The sequence below is a fragment of the Nicotiana sylvestris genome, chromosome 3 (assembly GCF_000393655.2).
Source record: "Nicotiana sylvestris chromosome 3, ASM39365v2, whole genome shotgun sequence".
Taxonomy (NCBI): domain Eukaryota; kingdom Viridiplantae; phylum Streptophyta; class Magnoliopsida; order Solanales; family Solanaceae; genus Nicotiana; species Nicotiana sylvestris.
Genome location: NC_091059.1, coordinates 144,889,450 through 144,907,511, shown reverse-complemented (window position 1 = coordinate 144,907,511; position 18,062 = coordinate 144,889,450). Strand labels below are relative to the sequence as shown.

Sequence of the window (18,062 nt, the reverse complement as noted above, 5' to 3'; positions counted from 1 at the left end):
AAACCTATTAAAAGGTTACCCTCGGCAAAAATATCGTCATATATGACTAAAACACTCAAGCATCTTAGAGGCCTTCGGTTTTATTGAAGACTCAAAGCCACGAGTAATCCGGAGTTGCTATCGAAATCGGGCCTCCGAACAAAGGATGCTCTAGACAACATTTGATTTTATGCTAATACACTAAAAACGATCCGCGAATAAAAAATTGCAAATAGATGTTGAAAGGTAAAGGCACAATATTGCCAAAGGGGGGAATTTTTTTATGTTTCAAAAAATATTTACAAAGGCACGATAAAACGGCTCCGAAATAAACAAAAAGAAAATATACAAGGGAAAACTAAAAAAATAAAAAATAAGGCATCTATGCCAAGTCTTCACCGGGGCTCTACTCATCACCAGAACCGTTGGAACCCTCAAAGCCCTGGGGACCTGCAAGCTCATAGGGTTCCTTTGCCTCGGCCTCGAGTTTCTTGGCTTCTTCGATCTCGGGCGACAGGTCAAAACCTCAGACGTGAATCTCCTCGAGGGTCTCTCTTCGGGATAGTCGCTTCACACATTCGGTCTTCGTCTTTTAACGGCATTACTCACTTGTTCTGTTCTTTATTCGCGACTGGGCTTGAACCTAGGGTTCAATCTAGGACGAGCTCACTATTCAATCTAAGACCAGTCCCGGTCTTAATATTGTCGGCGGTTTGATCGTTTATTTCATCTTTAATTCATTTATCTATTACTATTCATTATTCATGTTGAGTTAAACCATGTATCTTTTAAACTACCTATAAATTTAATTGTTACCCAATTTTAGGGTAAACAAACTCTAAATTATTATTTTCGCATGCTCTTATAATTATAATTGTATACTACTATGTCTAAGACTGCAAGTCTCAGGAATACTTTTGAATATTAAAAAAAAAATCCTTTATTTTTTAAAACTCCTTATCCCGAAATCCGCCATGTACATTGAAACAAAGTATTATGTAGTATGCTGAAGGTATGCTAGCTGCATTACTACGAGTTTGTCACTCAAACACCATCACAAAGCAGGGTTTGTTACTCAAATACTGCTTTTTTGTAGTTACTGCTTGCGTTATTACTATTTCCTTTTGGATTTTTTTTAATGTTGAGGTTATATTGGAAATACACACTGAGCTTTTCAGACCTCATCAACGAGATTTTTACTGTTTTTTTGCTGTTGTTGTAGATAATGAAAACCTCAAGAAAATAAGCCCTCGTTTGGCCATAAATGTTAGCAACTTTTTTTTAGGTTTTTTTTAAAACATTGTTTGTTCATACATTATGACCAGTTTTTGAAAAAAAAATTAATTTTTTTTTTCAAATTCCTAAAATCTAGTTTAGGGTAATTTTTGGATGAATTTTTGTCTTCCACTCACAAAATTTCAATTTTTTTTCTAATAAAATGCATGTCCAAATATAATTTCAATTTACAAAATATATTTTTCAAAATTACTTCAAAAATTATTTTTTCATCTTACAACTAAATTTGTGACTAAACGCTAGCTAAATGCTATGGCCAGCAATCTCAAAGAAACAATTTGTAAATAAACTAATCTAAATTACCAATCTATTATAATAGCTAATAAATTGTTCGGTAACTAGCATTTATTCTTCTGTCGTCCTAGTTTCATTCACATGTATTTTGTCTGTATATATACGATACGATATTTATAGTACAGTAATTAGTATAATGGTAAATAGTACTCTCTACAATAAAAGATTTGTCATGTGGGTCATTGGGGAAATCAAGTCACGTGGTAGCTAATTTGTATAGACTTGCCATAGATTAACCTACCTATTTAATCTGTCAATTCTCTTATATTTATTCATCAACTTGAACTTAAACCTAGAAAATGACTTTTTATAGGTACTAATCCCTCGTTCCGAACCTATTTTTTTTGGCTCATTCTAAAAATAATGATCCCTTTCTAATTTGGAAATAATTTAACTTAAATTTTTAATTTTATTTTTAATGATAAATTTTTATAATCATACAAATACTTTGGATCCCTATTTGACTTGTTCAGGACCATAAATTCAAAAACTCTTCATTCTTTCTTAAACTCGGTGCCCAATTAAATATGTTCACGTGAATTGAAACGAAGGGAATAGCTTTTAGTATTATTACATCATTAAAAATTCCTTAGAAAAATAAAACTATTACTATTTTAATTGCTAAAATTCTCTTTCTTGAGTGAACACTCCAAGAACCAGCCAAAATCAGATTCTTTCTTTTTTCAACCCCTCTTTTTACACTCTCTCTTCTCTCTCTTTCAATACGGCTGTTTCTCTTTCTGCTGTGTGAGTACTACTTTTGTTTTTAGCTCTGTTTTTGACACCTATAAAATGCCCCTCTGCTTCATTGAACTATCTCCTTCCTCATTCTATTGACACATAGGAAGAAGAGGGGCGACTTGTTGTGTAAAAGAGAAAAAGAAAAATGTATGCAGAGACAGGGCTAATGTTCCCTTATTTTCAGACTTTCCCTTCTGAAGTTCAACAATTTGAAGACTTCTGTTCCTCTCACGAACCTAATGCGTCAATGGTAGTTAAAGCCCTTTTTCTATTTGTTTTTTGTTGTTTGGCATTTTTCTGATTGAATTAAAATTGGAAAAAGATTTGAACTTTGAAATGTGAGAGATGATGTAGACTTTAGGGTTAGTGGGTTTTCATTCTTGGCTTTTCAAGTGGAGTGTAAAATTAGGGTTACTGATTTTATGTCTTGTGTCAAGTCTGAAGTTTTTTTTAGGTGAAATCATGGTTTTTAGAGTCCGAATCCCTTCTACTGCATCTTATTCTTTTGTGGGGTTTAAGCTTTCTTTCTATGTTCCAATTTTTTTACTAGTAATTTGTAAAATGAAGGATAAAGAACCAATTTTTCTTCCCTTTTAAAGTTATTTTTTCTAAGTAATTGGAGAAATGAAGGACAAAGAACCAGTCTTTTTATGTTAATTTCTTACCCTTTTCCAATTGATTGTCTTTAGTAAATAGTTGAGTGTAACTCTCCTCTCCAAACAGAAAAGTTGAATTGTTGCTTAGAAATATATAATATGATGTCTTATGGTGGTATATAGAGTATAAATGGAAAGCATGTGAGTTCATGACTTGTGCTAGATCTGTATGTTGAACAAAGAGAAAGAAGGCAGAATATCAAAATCATGAGTTGCCGTGTTCATTATTCTCTCTATCTTCATATTAAAAAAAAACATAAGTGGCCACGAGTTACTTCCCATGTGTTTCCCTTTCTGATTCTTCATTTTCCTTTTTTGGCGGCCAAGTTGTCGTCAAGGCCTCACTTTTCACCCCACTTAAAGAGTTGAAATATTGAAAAAGTTGGAAAAGAAGGAAAAAGAGAAAAGCAAAAGTTAAGTTTCACCTTTGTTATTTAGAGGATAGGGAGTTCTGTTTGGTTGGTGTCATGATTCTCTGAAGAGGGAGGATAACATTGCGGAAACTTTCATTTGGGAGCTTAAAGGTTAAAGTTAGTAACTTTCAGAAGGTAGTAAGAGAACCTAGTTGGTCTCGGCACACTATTAAAATAAGTTCTTTTTACATGGAAATATATCGAATTCATGGTTGATTCGGTCTGATCTTATCTTTGCTTGAAATGCACAAATGACAATTGCTGATTCTCTGGTCATTAGTTGTTGGTGTTGTTCTTTTCCAGGTTTGTTTAACTTAATGGACATTATCTAGTTTCCACTATCTGTATGAATGTGCTCTCTATCCCTCTCAATCTTTCCCTTTTTTCCTTCTCGGGGTGTGTGCATGCTGAATTACTTAGAAAGCTGTTTGGTTCTTCTCCTCCACCTCTTATTTACTTTATATACATAACAGAGAATAAACAAGGGCTGCCATTATCTATCGCTGTTCGTCACAAGAATCCTTTTGTGTTGTTTTTTCTTTTAATAAGACAAGAATCTTTGCACTTTATTTTATCAGAAGTTCGTGATGGTGAGCTTTGAGCAAATCTCCCTGGTACCGTATGATTGACGAGATATGAAAGCTCATGTGGTTTATTTTTGTGCTTCTGCCATGACATAAATATTGAGTCCCTTTGATTTGCTATAAAGTGATGGTGTATGGTATTAACATATGTCAGGTTTGAGTTATCTTGAAAGTCTGATAGCATTTGAGTAATGATTTTCACTTTCTGGTCTACTTTATTGCTATTGCTCAGTGTATTTTAGTTAAACTCCTCACCATGAAGCATCAACGTATGACATTTAACGTTGTGTTGATTTGACAGATCTATGCCTTTTATCTTGGTTCTGTGCTAAATTTACGTGTTCAGACCAGATCTTTCTTTGATAATCTTGAAGTGTTTTCTTTGTCACGTTCTGTAAAGTTTCGATTTTGACTTCTCATGTGAGTAATCTCGACAGGGATCCAACATATCGGAATATGACCTCGGGGGAGAAGGGGATCTCTTTAAAGCTCCACAACCAATTATTGAAGAACCATTGATGGGCCTTGATCCTATGACTGCTGCTATTTCAATGATTTCTTGTGCAGAAGATGCCATCTCGCCGCAAGGACTCAAAGTTTCGGATCTAGAAACTTCGTTTGAGAATGAACAACTCCTGAGTGAAGTTTTCTATGAATGCAAAAAAGACCTATTTGACAAAGATGCAATTGATATACCGTTCTCTGAAGTCTTGGACATGAAAATTCCTATTGTGAAGGCCGACGAAAACCTGACTGCAGATGAGAACTTGGTTTCTCAAGTATCTTTCCAGAAAAGTATTAGTTCAGGGTCTTTAACCTCCATGGATTGGATACACGGGGCTTCAATGAGGCCCAATTTTATAGATTTTGGTGGAATGGACTTTGGAGCTGTTTATGGTATGCGAAGAGCATACAGTGAAGGAGACATAAAGGTCAATTTTTAAGTACTCTAATGTGTTGTTTCAATTATGATTGGTTTGTCTTTCATTTTATCTTTTTCTGATAAATTGGAAATAATATTCTTTATTCTGTAAACAATGAATATCCCTTTTCTTTCTTGCTCGGTTGGCCTGATATCTATGTTTCCTTGTTAACGTCGAGTCAAAGGTGAAGGAATGATCTTACAATCAATCTTTTACGTTAGGAAAATATAGATGTTATGATCTAGAGTCATTTATTGAATTTTGGGAGTACGAACAAGATAGTTGGAAGATCCATGTTTTAGTAATATGAAGCTTCCTCCAGTAATTTTATAAAGAAGGTATTGAATTCAATGAGATTCTGAAAAAAATAATGGATCCTTTGACCAAGTGAACTGGTTAATCAGAGGCCTTTTAATTCAAACTAGTGAACTCCACCGTTTGTTGATGCTGTTATCTGGTTATCACTATTTTCTCCTTTATCACTTCCTCTATATAATTTTCTTCTCCGTCATTCTAGACGTATTGTAAGCTGGGGGGATGTGCAAAGTCTCGGGATGAGGAAAGTATTATCCACCTCCTCTCTATTTGTAGCAAGTGGCTGAGAGCCATAGCTGTCACTGCTTAGTACCCTTTGATTGAGTCGCCTGCATTTGTTGGTTCGCTATGAAGTACCAGCCGAGAAATGTATAGATGTTTTTGGCTTATTCAAGAGAAAGAGGCTCGGTCACTGATACTGAGTTTTTACTGCAGACTCTGGGTAATGGCAACATAAATTTGATCCATTCTCCACTGGGTCAACCACAGATTGTCGGATGCTCCACTTCTGAAATTCGCAAGGAAAAGCTCTCCAGATACCGGAGCAAGAAGAATAAAAGGAATTTTGGCAGAAAAATCAAGGTATTATTGAAAAACTCTTATATGTTTATGTCATTTAGCTCGGTGTTGCACTTCCAAACCTTAGAAAGTGAAATCGAATGGAAACGAACCAATTATTCATAAAATATTCCGTAAGAAGACGGACTTCTAGAGCTTCTCTCTGTAGTAGTGTGCATGTAGTGAAACATTTGGTTGTAGAACAGCAAAGGCGAATTGACTCGTGCAGCTCTTCTGTCGGCAATAGACTAACAATATTTCTGTTGTGTGTTTTGCAGTATGCTTGCAGGAAGGCATTGGCTGATAGTCAACCAAGGATCCGTGGAAGGTTTGCCAAGACCGAAGAAAGCGACACATCGAAGAAGCATTAACAGTTTTAACTGTCTCTGAGTTGGAAGAATTATAGTAAGGTAGTTCACTGGTTATATTAGCTGATGATGATATAAATAGCAAATGGAAGCTAGCTTTAGAACAGGATCTGCTCAAATAAGTTGGGGATCCATCCATCCAACAACTTGCTAGTTTGTTAAAATCTTTGGGGTAGCGGCAATAATCTTTGTAGATTAGACAAACCAACTAGTGTTGTATATAGTGTTTGTTAAATAAAATTCTGTAACTTGCTATTAATGCTGGATAATGTATTTCCGATATCTCTATATTCAGCGGTCCAGACCGTTACTCTGTATCTTACTGACGCAACAATTATAACTATGCTTCAATTCGAAGATGGTTGGGTATATAGTTGGGTTGGTTATACGAATCATCTTCGTTGTACACCCATTTGAATCTATTTCATTTCATTATTCAAAATTTAGCTTCTTTTAACACTAGACTAGAAGTGATACATAATTTTTTATTGATATAGTACAAATTTTTTATATCATGTTTGGCCAAGCTTTCTCCAAAACCAAAAGCATAAAAAAAAAGTTTATTTTTAAAAAAAAATTGAAGTGTTTGACCAAGCTTTTAGAAGAAAAATATAGTGATTTTGAGCAAAAATAAAAGTAGCTTCCAGAAAAAATAGTATTTTCCTAATAGTACTTTTTTTGAAAAAATACACTTAGAAGCATTTTTTAAAAGTTTGGACAAACACTAATTGCTACTTAGAAATGACTTTCAAATTAATTAGCCAAACATATACTGTTTTTCATCAAAGTACTTTTGAAAAAAATATTTTTGAGCAAAAACACTTCTCAAAATAAGCTAATTTTTTAAGTTTGACCAAACACTAATGGTTGCTCAGAAGTGCTTTTCAAATTAATTAGCTAAATACATACTGCTTCTCACTAAAGTACTTGGTCAAACATGCTATTAAAACTTAAAAATATAACAACAACAACAACAACAAACCCAGTCTAATCACACACAGCGAGGTCTGGGGAGGATAATGTGTATGCAGATTTAACCCCTACCTTATGAAGGAAAAGAGGTTTTTTCCGATAGACCCTCAGCTTTAAAACAGTGAAAAAGACACAATAAACAAAGAGTAACCAACTAAAGATTAAAAATAAAAGAACATTAATCATCTAGGCTCTAGCAACCCCATACTGGGGAACCTTACTCAGCGATAAGGCCCATGGGCTAGCAGTTGTTTCTGTTATGAGACTGGACAACTTTGCAACACACGTACCCAAAATAGCAAAACATGACCGGTTCCTATGTCGAACTTATTGTGGGCGCACAAGCACAGCCAAGTTACTAGAAGTAGGGGATTGAGCCGTCAGATGTTTTGAACTAAGAGTCCGGAACGCAATTGTGGTTCTTTTGGACTCAAAATATATAAATAGGTGGATAAAAAAAACAGTTACATTTTTATATATATCGCCACAATACTTGACGCTATATATTAACAGTAACGGCACCGTTAATGTATAGCGCCAGGTATTGTGGCGCTATACTGTAAAATTTGACACGCCCAGGTATAGCGCCACAATACCTGGCGCTATACATAGATTTTATATATAGCGCCAGGTATTGTGGCGTTATACTCCTTTTTTCTGGTCCCACCAACAATTCCTGACTTCAATAATTCAAAAGCATATAGTGCCAACTTTTTGGGCGCTATATATATATATATAAAAAAATAAAAATCTCGGCTAGCCATTTCCTATATAAAGAGGTTAGGATTGTATACAATTTCATTCAAAAAAAATTTTAACTCTTGTTAAACGTTTATTGTTGTTAAATTCTCCAACATTTTTTCATTATGTCTAAAGAGCGTAGAATAAGAGTTTCATTACATTGGGGGTGAGGTTGTAATGGAAAATAACTCTGTGGGCTACAGTTTACCTGCTCAGTGTCATGTTAAATTGTCACTTACAATAAAGTACGATAAATTGATATCGTTGTTATGCAAAAAAATGAGTGTGAGGAAACGTTCAGTGATACTTAAAGTAACTGGAAGATATCCGTATTCCGTCACTCCGCAAGGGGTTGCTTTTTACTCGGAGTTTAACATCGACGATGATGAAACTTTGGGTGATTTTCTGAGGACTCCGGACGAATGCCGAGAATTTCTTGTAATCACAATGTTGGAGATGTACGTAAAGTTTGAAGTCGTTCCAAAAAATGAGGTTGTGCATAGTAGAGATAACCCCCAGTCATCGGGTGGTTATTCTGGAGCAGTTTTGCCGGACAGGTTGTGGATGAAAGAGTTTTCTTTGATTTAAACTTATCACCGCCGGCGAATGAGCAGCGAGAAAATAATTTATACCCTACTTTCTATAATTTACAAGACGAGTGGTAAACTTCAATTTTCATTTGTGTTAATTATGTATATTTTTGGCGTATTGAATTTGTATTAACACTCATATATTTAATAGGGGGTACCGGCCGGATATGAATTTTACAAGTGGCCCATCCGGTAGTCATCACCTAATTGAAAACGTCCATCATGGAATTTCATCACATTACGACTTGTAAGTGAAGTGATATAGCCATATGGAAAGCATTTATTAATTCAGTAGCTTATATTTTTGTTGGTTGTGCAGTGAAAACGAGCAAGTTGAACCACCCGTACTCACTCAATTGACCGAAAACGACGTATTATATCGGGATCTGGCAGATGCACAGAGTGAGGAAGAGAACAGTGATTACGATAACAATGCCAATGAATCCGGAGACGAGACACCCTTTTTTCGTGAGGATGATGATGAGCAGGATGGACCTGATTTGAAGAGAGACCCCCTAGACGAAGAGTGTATGAGTCTGAAGTGTCGTTTCATTCAAGGGAGATTCCTTACATTGATAACTTGTCAACCGTGCAGGATGTGGAAGCTCTCACAAGGGATTTTGATGAAATCCGAACAACAATGTGGGATGAGTCTAGACCAACGGTGCTTGCAAAGGGGATTTTTTTCCCGATAAAGCGCGCTTAAGCAGGGCTTGTAAAATGAACAACGTAAAAGAGTGTCGTGAGATGCAGGTATGGGAGTCAAGTCCGATGGTATACAAGGTTGTTTGTCGCAGGTGGTTTTGGCCATGTAATTGGATGTTGCGTGTGACCAAGAAAAAGACAGGTATGTGGAAAGTGGGTAAATACATTCCCATACACTCATGCGAAATGGACACATTCAACGGGAATCACTTCAACTTGGATATTGACTTGATTTCTCTTGTACTTATTTTGCACCTCGAAGCGTCCATAAGGTATACAATCAAAGAGGGCATTACATCAGTCCACCAGGAATATGGCCATACCATTACGAAAAGAAAGGCAATTCTCGGGCGCAAACGAGCGTTTGAAATTGTATACAGTAATTGGGATAAGTCATTTGCATCTCTGCCAAAGTACATAGTCGCACTGCAGCACTTTAACCCCGGGAAAGTTGTTGAATGGAAGCTGGAGCAGAGTTCGGGAACACCAGAATACATATTCAATTACGTGTTATGGGCCTTTAAGCCAGCAATTGATGGTTTTTCGCATTGTCGGCCCGTAATATCCATAGACGGAACTCATGTCTATGGAAAGTACGATATCAAGTTATTTATAGTCGTGGCAGTGGATGCTAATGGACATATATTTCCTCTAGCTTTTGCTGTTTTTGCTAATGAAAACACGGAGACGTGGACGCTGTTTTTGAACCACCTGAAAGAGCACGTTGTCAAACAACGTTCAGGTATTTGTCTAATATCTGAGCGGCATGATGGTATATTAAGTTCTGTGGAGAACTTGCCTGCATGACAAGAACCTTATGCATACCATTGTTACTATGTGAGGCACTTTAATGCCAATTTCCAGAAGGCACATCCCAACAAGGATCTATATGATTTGATGTGGATGGCAGCAACAGACCACCACCAACATAAATTTCGGAGGCATATGGATTCTATCAGGCAAGAAGACGAGGCAGCCTATCGTTGGTAATGCAACATGACCCTGAAAAGTGGACGTTGCATGCGGATGGTGGCAGACGATGGGGAATTCTTACTACAAACGTGTCAGAGTCCTTCAACGGGTTATTGAAGTCGGCAAGAGGATTGCCCGTCACAGCCATGGTGCGGATGTCGTTCAAGTAGATGGCGGAGAGGTTTGTTGAACGGTCTGCAGCTGCAACAGAATTGATGGAGATGGGTGTTGAATTTATGCCAGTGCCGATGCAGAGATTTGAGAAATACAGACGGCGAGCACATTGACATTCATTTTTGCAGTATGATAATGAAAGAGGTGTTTTTGAAGTTCGCACCGCTATCTATAATAATCGAGGTAATAATGTACATACCCTAAATGAATCAGCAAGGTTATGCTCATGTGGGAAATGGTCCATCTACCACATGCCTTGCTCACATGCCATCAAGTGTTTTCAACGTGTTGGTTATGCGGAGACCAACTATGTTGATCAACAATATAGTGTTTCTAAGTACCTAAACACATATAGTGGTCAGTTGCAGCCAGTGGGTGCTGAGCATTATTGGCCTCCGGAACCATTTAAAATGGTGTGTAACAAGTCCTGTTTGCGTAAAAGACAGGTGCAGAAGAGAACGCGTATACAGAACCAAATGGATGTTAGTGACACCATTTATGCACACAAATGTGGTATATGCTCACAAACAGGACACGGCCGTCGTAAATATCCTTCACCTGGTTTGGGTGGCAAAACTAATCAAGCTCGTGGTGGGTGTTATTCTAGTGTACCTAACTTCCCATGAGTTGATGTTGTAATAATTAGTTGTTATGTCTATGTTGCAAGATTTATGAAATAAAATTATGTTTGTTAACTATGATTTGTACTTTCCCATTTTACCTATTTAAATAATAATTTAATAAAATTATCTGTATATTTATTATGTATGTTTTGTCTTGTCGAACTGAAAAAGCTCACCAGCTGACATAGAGTTGTCTTGTCAACATCATGATATTTAACACGCAACGTATAACGCCATTAGATAGTACGTTATATGTGCGTTGTCTTGTCGAACTGAAAAAGCTGACTAGCTGACATAAAGTTGTCTTGTCAACATCATGATATACACGCAAAATATAGCGCCATTAGATAGTACGTTATGTGTGTGTTGTCTTGTCGAACTAAAAAAGCTGACCAGCTGACATAAAGTTGTCTTGTCAACATCATGATATTTAGCACGCAAAATATAACGCCATTAGATAGTACGTTATGTGTGTGTTGTCTTGTCGAACTGAAAAATCTAACCAGTTGACATAAAGTTGTCTTGTCAACATCATGATATTTAACATGCAAAGTATAGCGCCATTAGATAGTACGTTATGTGTCTGTTGTCTCGCCTATAAATAACGGCCTCATTGTAGTTATTTTGTGTCTCAAAATTTACTAAAAGCAAATATTTTATTAAAAGTAAGGTTTTTTTTACTAAAATCAAATATTACACAAATGGCTCAACCTCTTCGTCCACCAAAGTGCAACTGTGGAAAAGCATGCTTGATGCAAAATTGTTGGGACGGTGGTGAAGTTGGACGCCGCTACTGGCACTGTATGAACCAGTTTTACAAGGTTCCCGACGAACCTATTTGTGATTTTCAATAATGGGTTGATGAACCATGTTATCAGGAATGTTACAGAGAACAACTGCAATTTCTTCATAATATGTGTTTAAGACAACGGGAACATGAAAAAGAAAGCAATAAAATTATTGTAGACTTGAGGGCGAACCTGAAGGAGGTGGGAGAAGAAAAATGGAAAATACAATGGAATTGTGAAGCACAAAAGGATCATAAAAAAAATATAAACTGAAACTTGCGGAGGTGAAGACGAAACTGAAAGAGGTAGAAGAAGAAAAAGAACAACTGGAAGAACAATTTAAGTAGTTGGAGCGGAGAATAAATAGCAACCGGGGCTAAACATTGGCATGTATGTGTTTAGTGTATTTTTCATATTTCATGTATTTTATTATGTTGGCCTGCTATGTTTGTGTTTGTGATTGTGTTTGTGTTGTAGTAATGTTTTCCTTGTTTGTTGTACTAAATTTTATTTTAATTGAAGTAGAAGTTAAGTTTAAGTGCTTGTGTTGTACTAAATTTTATTTTAATTGAAGTGGAAGTTAAGTTTAAGTGCTTGTGTTGTACTAAATTTTATTTTATGAAACTATCAAACGAATGGAGAACTAAAAAAAGTAATGTGCATATTCGATTAAATATTGTTGTTAATGTATACAAAAATATTATTTACACCATGTCAATGTGTCCCGCATCCGGTGTGTCTCAATGCAGCCGCTGGCCTGAGGCGCATCCCATCCCGCTCGGGTACGCTATCAGGATCATCATCATCAAGTCGTCTTCTTATAGCCGGATGTGGTGCATGATGACATGTATCGGTGGTGCTGTCAGCTCCAGTAGAAGGCTACATAATAATATGAAACTTAATATAGAAAACTACATAACAATTCACAACAATTTATATTTTCTTACCATCATCGTCTGTAGATCTTGAATGTAGTCATATGTCGCTGCATCGCATGAAGCCTTAAAAAGGAAATTAATAAAGTTAAAGAAAATAAATAAGTTGCAGTTAAAAAAAATTCAAATTCAATACTAATAAACTCATACCTGCGCATGTGATGTGGAGCCATAACTCAGTCGGCGCCCACTATAAAAATCTCGGGTCGGTCGATCCTCAACAGTAGTAGACGGGCCTAGGAAGTATCTATCCCAATCCACTCCTTTAATATCCGAGCCCCGTGATCAATAATTGACCCGATGGGGTCACCTGCGATGGCACTAGAGTGCGATAAATTCCAAGGCTGTAAGACGGCATGTCCGTCTCATGCATGCCACCTGCCATATCAGCAGCAACATCATTAGCAGGAGCCTCAACGCCCCATTGCTGGGGACCACCTCCTCTCCGCCCATGACCGTGTCATCCGGCACCACCAGCTCGTCGGCCACCACTAGCTCATGGGATACCACGGCCTCGATGGTACTGCGCTGGATCCATATAATCAGCCTCGTATGCCAAACGCTAATCCGATCGGGCTCGCTGCAGTGACTGGGCAGCCACATCCATGAATCGACAACTATACGCTTGCATGGCCACATGATCATGGACATAACTCTGCATCTGCTGCCCCATATGATAGACGGTATGCAATCCAATCGCCTGCATAAAGTAAAAAATATAAACTATATATTTGGCACTAAATTACAGGTATACAACTAATAATAACAGAAAACATACCAGGGCCTCGTGTCTCCCGACGTATGGGACGTACCGACCATGTGCCTGATGAACTGGGTTCCCGATAAAAAGTCGGGAAACAGTGCGGTACCATGCCATATAACATTGAATAGGAAAGTGTTGCGGAGGTGGGGTCAAGTCCCCTCGCCTGTCCCAAGTACCCAACTGCTCGTTAAGTCTTGCCATAAATGTGTCGTCCGCCCTGGACCGATCATCCCTCTCATAATGTAAATCATGCCATACAGGCGGAGCCGGTATAGGTTACGACAGGCAAAACTGACGCAATACCCGCTCGGAGGCATGGTGCTCGACAATATCGAGCATATGAGCGGGACAGAAGCCCTCCAAATATGTCGGCCGAACGTGCAATATGCTGGCAGGGTACCTATCACCTTATCGTTGTACGGAGTCCATATGAACTATCAAATAAGAACACAAATCGTTAGTATGCACAACACTAAATTAATCTATAACAAGTAAGTTTAGTTAGATATTCACCCGTGCGTCCTCCAGCAGATCCAACACATCCCTGCAGATGGGGAGATTATGATGGGCATCATACTCTCATGAAAGAGTACGACGCATAACCCACCTACAAGCTAGAGTGAGTTGCGGAATTTCTACATTAGCCGGTAGTTGTGGTAGAGGTGGCTGAAACTGCAAAAATCGCTCCCAGACCCAAACCTAACATACAAAGTTGACGTAAAGTATAAGATTAACTATAACTAGGTAGAATTTTAATTAATGGACATATTATTTGAATATGTTGTCACCTGTAGAAGCGACAGAAAACCACCAACGTCTCTTTGTGTGCCGATGCAAGCCCGACACATCTGCCTGTAAAGATATGAGATGACAGCACCACCCCAACTATAGATGGTTGTATCCTCGAACCGGGCAATATGATGCAGAAAACGGAGGCTCACTAGGTTCCCCGAAGTGTTCGGGAACAAGAACCCCCAAATAGAAGGAGCAACAACAGCCTCGTATATCGTTGTACATCCACCTCCGCTGACTCATCGGTGATAGTATGGTGGATCTGCACCAGGTGGTCTCTAATGGGGACCAACTGTATACGACTGGACCCAGACGCTACCGCCTCGTCCTCCTGCATGAAACCCGTGAGCATGTGCAGCATATCCCAATATGCCTGCCGCGAATAATATCTCATGGTCGCAGGCAGTAAAACTGGCAAGCCATCAATGGACAAGCCATATAAAAATCTCAGCGACCTGGAGTGTGATGGTGGCCTCGCCGATGGGAAATTGGAAAGTGTGTGTCTCCGGTCGCCACCGGTCATTCAAGGTCGTGATCAAAGCATAGTCGAGCTGTATCCGGCCAATCCTAATAATCTTATATAATCCACATCTCCTCCAAGTAATGGACCACGCGGGGATGTAGAACGCGGGGAGGACTCAAAACCTCCCACAATAGATCCACTCTCCTAGCCCGGAAAGTCTGCGTAAGCAACTGTCCGTCCCATATATACTCAGATCTATGTTGGGGCTGTAGGGCTAATAGATCCAACGTCCGAGGGTCGGGATGTATAGTCGCGTCCATGTCGTCAACTGTAAATTCATATTTTTGAATAACTTAATTGTACAAATTATATATATATATATGGGTTCAGGGCTCGCTATTTTGAGGACCAGTGACACCAAACTATCATTAAATAAATATGTGTTTTTATTATAATTTAAATTCATATTTTTTAATAACTTAATTGTACAAATTATATATATATATATATATATATATGGGTTCATGGCTCGATATTTTGAGGACCAGTGACACCAAACTATCATTAATAATTATGTGTTTTTATTATAATTTAAATTCATATTTTTTAATAACTTAATTATAAAAATTATATATATATGGGTTCAGAGCATGATATTTTGAGGACTAGTGACACCAAACTATCATTAATAATTATGTGTTTTTATTATAATTTAAATTCATATTTTTTAATAACTTAATTGTACAAATTATATATATATATATATGGGTTCAGGGCTCGATATTTTGAGGACCAGTGACACCAAACTATCATTAATAATTATGTGTTTTTATTATAATTTAAATTCATATTTTTTAATAACTTAATTGTACAAATTATATATATATGGGGTTTTATACAATTATTAATTTAATTGTACAAAGTTTGTATTTTCAACAACCAATATAAGATACTTAAACAAAAGGAATTCTAAGCTAAAATACTACACTTTACTACGCTACAAGGTTCTAAATTTTACTACGCTAAAAGGGTCTACGTTTTACTACGCTAAAAAGGTCTAGATTTTATTACGCTAAAAAATAATCTAAACTAACCTTAAACAACAAATAAATTTAATTGCAAATAAAATACAAAATGGTATGAAAACACACACATACATATAAATCAGGATATTAACAGACAAATTTATTTTACAAATTTATATTTTTTTTAGAAAACACTAATATTAAATCCGGATAAATTTAACATGCTAGTTTCGGAAAAAAAACACAAACCGAAATAGAACACATACAAATCAAATAATATGCATTATTATAAATGTTTCAACTTGAAATAAATCGAAATACCTCGATTTAGAATATTCGGAAAGCCAAAAGATTGAAATTTTGACTCCGGATGTGTGAATCAACAATAACACGAAGCTCTACTCGAATGTGGGACCTACGTTCTTCAAGTTTTATGTGTCGGGGGGACCCAATTTTTTTTTTTAAATGAGGGCAGAAGCGGGTATGGGGTGGGAGACCAAGAAGAGAGGGGAATGTTAAAATAATGGAGGATGAATCGATGAAGAAGACGGAGGGTTTAAAAAATGTATGTATAGCGCCACAATACCTGACGCTATACATTAATGATTGTGGCGCTATACCTGGGCGTGTCAGATTTTACAGTATAGCGCCACAATACCTGACGCTATATATTAACGGTGTCGTTACTATTAATATATAACACCACGTATTGTGGCGCTATATACAAAAATGTAACTTTTTTTTTACCACCTATTTGTGTACTTTGAGTCCAAAAGAACCATGTTTCTGGGAATCTAAGAGTGCTTTTTTGCCAAAAAAATGTACAAACAAACCTCTTTATATCAGTTTTGTTTGTTATGATATCTTTTGATTTCTATAGCGAACAGGGGTGTACGCATGACTTTTTGTAAGCGGTGTCAAAATTTAAAGTGATGTCCAAATTATTACAATAAATATGGGAGATAAGAAATAGAGAAGAGCAACACCATCAAACTCTGTCCCTTAGAAATTAGAAGTTATAGAGGATGAGAACTTTTTCATAGTTACAATTTAAAATTATTTTATATCTTATTCTAAAATAATTACTTTTTAGAAGTTAAATAGTATTTCTTTATCACTTATGGTGTCACGGAAGAGGACACGATTCTATTTTTTAAAGAAAGGAGGCTTAAAAGGAAAAAATGGAAAAGAAACACATATAAAGTATTCGAACAGCAGACCTCAACGTTGCAAGGAGGCGCTTGACCATCATACGAGACACTATCTTTTGTTCAGCAGTGTCATATGATTTATATGTATACCTTTTGCACAATGTTTATATGTGCAATAACTAAAGTTTTCCGTCGAAGCGGTGTCGGATGACACCGCTTGAACTAGGGTGCATCCGCCCCTGATAGCGAAGTGTTGTTATAGAGTACATACAAATTACTTTAAAAAAAACTTGGCTTTTATAGTGAATGATTGTTATATATAAATATTGTTATAGAGATATCTGACTGTATTTATTTGACCAAAACATAGGAGAAACAATTTTTCTGCTTTTAGGAAGAAGATACAAATTTTAGCTTCTCGCAAGAAGCAGAAGCCGAATCAACTAATAGCCTGTTTGGCCAAGCTTCTAAAATCAGCTTATTTTGAGAAGTGTTTTTCTCAAAAGTACTTTTAAAAAAAGTGCTTTTGGTGAGAAGCAGTTTTTGTTTGGCTAATTAATTTGAAAAGCACTTTTGAGCAGTAATTAGTATTTGGCCAAGCTTTTGAAAAATGCTTCTCAGAAAAGTATTTTTGGAGAGAAACTAGTACTTTTTTGTGCTTGTCCTCAAAAGCATTTTTTTCCTTCCAAAACCTTGACCAAACACTTTAATTTTTGGCCAAAAGTACTTTTGGCAAAAAAAGCACATTTGGCCCAAAAAAAAAGCTTGGCCAAAGAGGCTACAAATCTAGTTCATATTCCTCTTTATTTTCGAGGATGTGGGTGTGCAAGGATCTCTCATGGCAATTTACTTTCTGCCTTCATTTTTCTACACAAGTGAGAGGGAAAAGACCTTCAGCTTTATATGTTCTGTTTTGGTCAACCACCAAATTGCTCATCTTATTGGGTAGGTGCATCATCACTTACGGCTTAGGAAACGACCAAAACCTCGACATGCTCTTTCAATTTTTGTTACCTTCTCGAAGCTTTTAGACTCAAAACCAATTAAATCATTTTGAGATAGTAGTAAACTGGGATTCAGCTTCCAACATTCTGCAAGTTACAACCTCTACTTAATCGGTATCTTCAAAAGATAAATATAGCTTAACAACTAAAATTCCTCGAGCATCAGATAACTGGGATAAACCATAGTTCTTTGGTGAATTTGAGAAGACAAGTGTAAAGTAATAGTATGTACCTAGA

The 18,062-nt window shown here is 36.8% G+C and overlaps 1 protein-coding gene across 5 annotated transcripts; it reads left to right on the top strand.

Moving 5' to 3' along the window:
* Positions 1-2,212: 2,212 nt before the first annotated feature.
* LOC104213154 (zinc finger protein CO3) lies at positions 2,213-6,522 on the top strand. 5 transcript variants are annotated; one of them, XM_009762587.2, is made up of 4 exons: positions 2,213-2,560; positions 4,401-4,895; positions 5,637-5,783; positions 6,038-6,522. In XM_009762587.2, exons 1-4 carry the CDS (start codon positions 2,456-2,458, stop codon positions 6,128-6,130), a joined length of 840 nt encoding a protein of 279 aa, XP_009760889.1. In that variant the 5' UTR covers positions 2,213-2,455; the 3' UTR covers positions 6,131-6,522. The 5 variants fall into 5 exon arrangements, with proteins under 5 accessions (XP_009760889.1, XP_009760891.1, XP_009760890.1 ...); XM_009762589.2 differs by lacking the exon at positions 2,213-2,560 and adding an exon at positions 2,917-3,514; XM_009762588.2 differs by lacking the exon at positions 2,213-2,560 and adding an exon at positions 3,525-3,682.
* Positions 6,523-18,062: the final 11,540 nt, after the last annotated feature.

Excerpts from the sequence above, each read along its gene's own strand:
- LOC104213154 (XM_009762587.2), top strand. The coding sequence starts at position 2,456 with ATGTATGCAGAGACAGGGCTAATGTTCCCTTATTTTCAGACTTTCCCT. Across the intron at positions 4,896-5,636 it reads ACAGTGAAGGAGACATAAAG|ACTCTGGGTAATGGCAACAT; the intron begins GTCAATTTTTAA and ends TTTTTACTGCAG. Across the intron at positions 5,784-6,037 it reads ATTTTGGCAGAAAAATCAAG|TATGCTTGCAGGAAGGCATT; the intron begins GTATTATTGAAA and ends TGTGTTTTGCAG.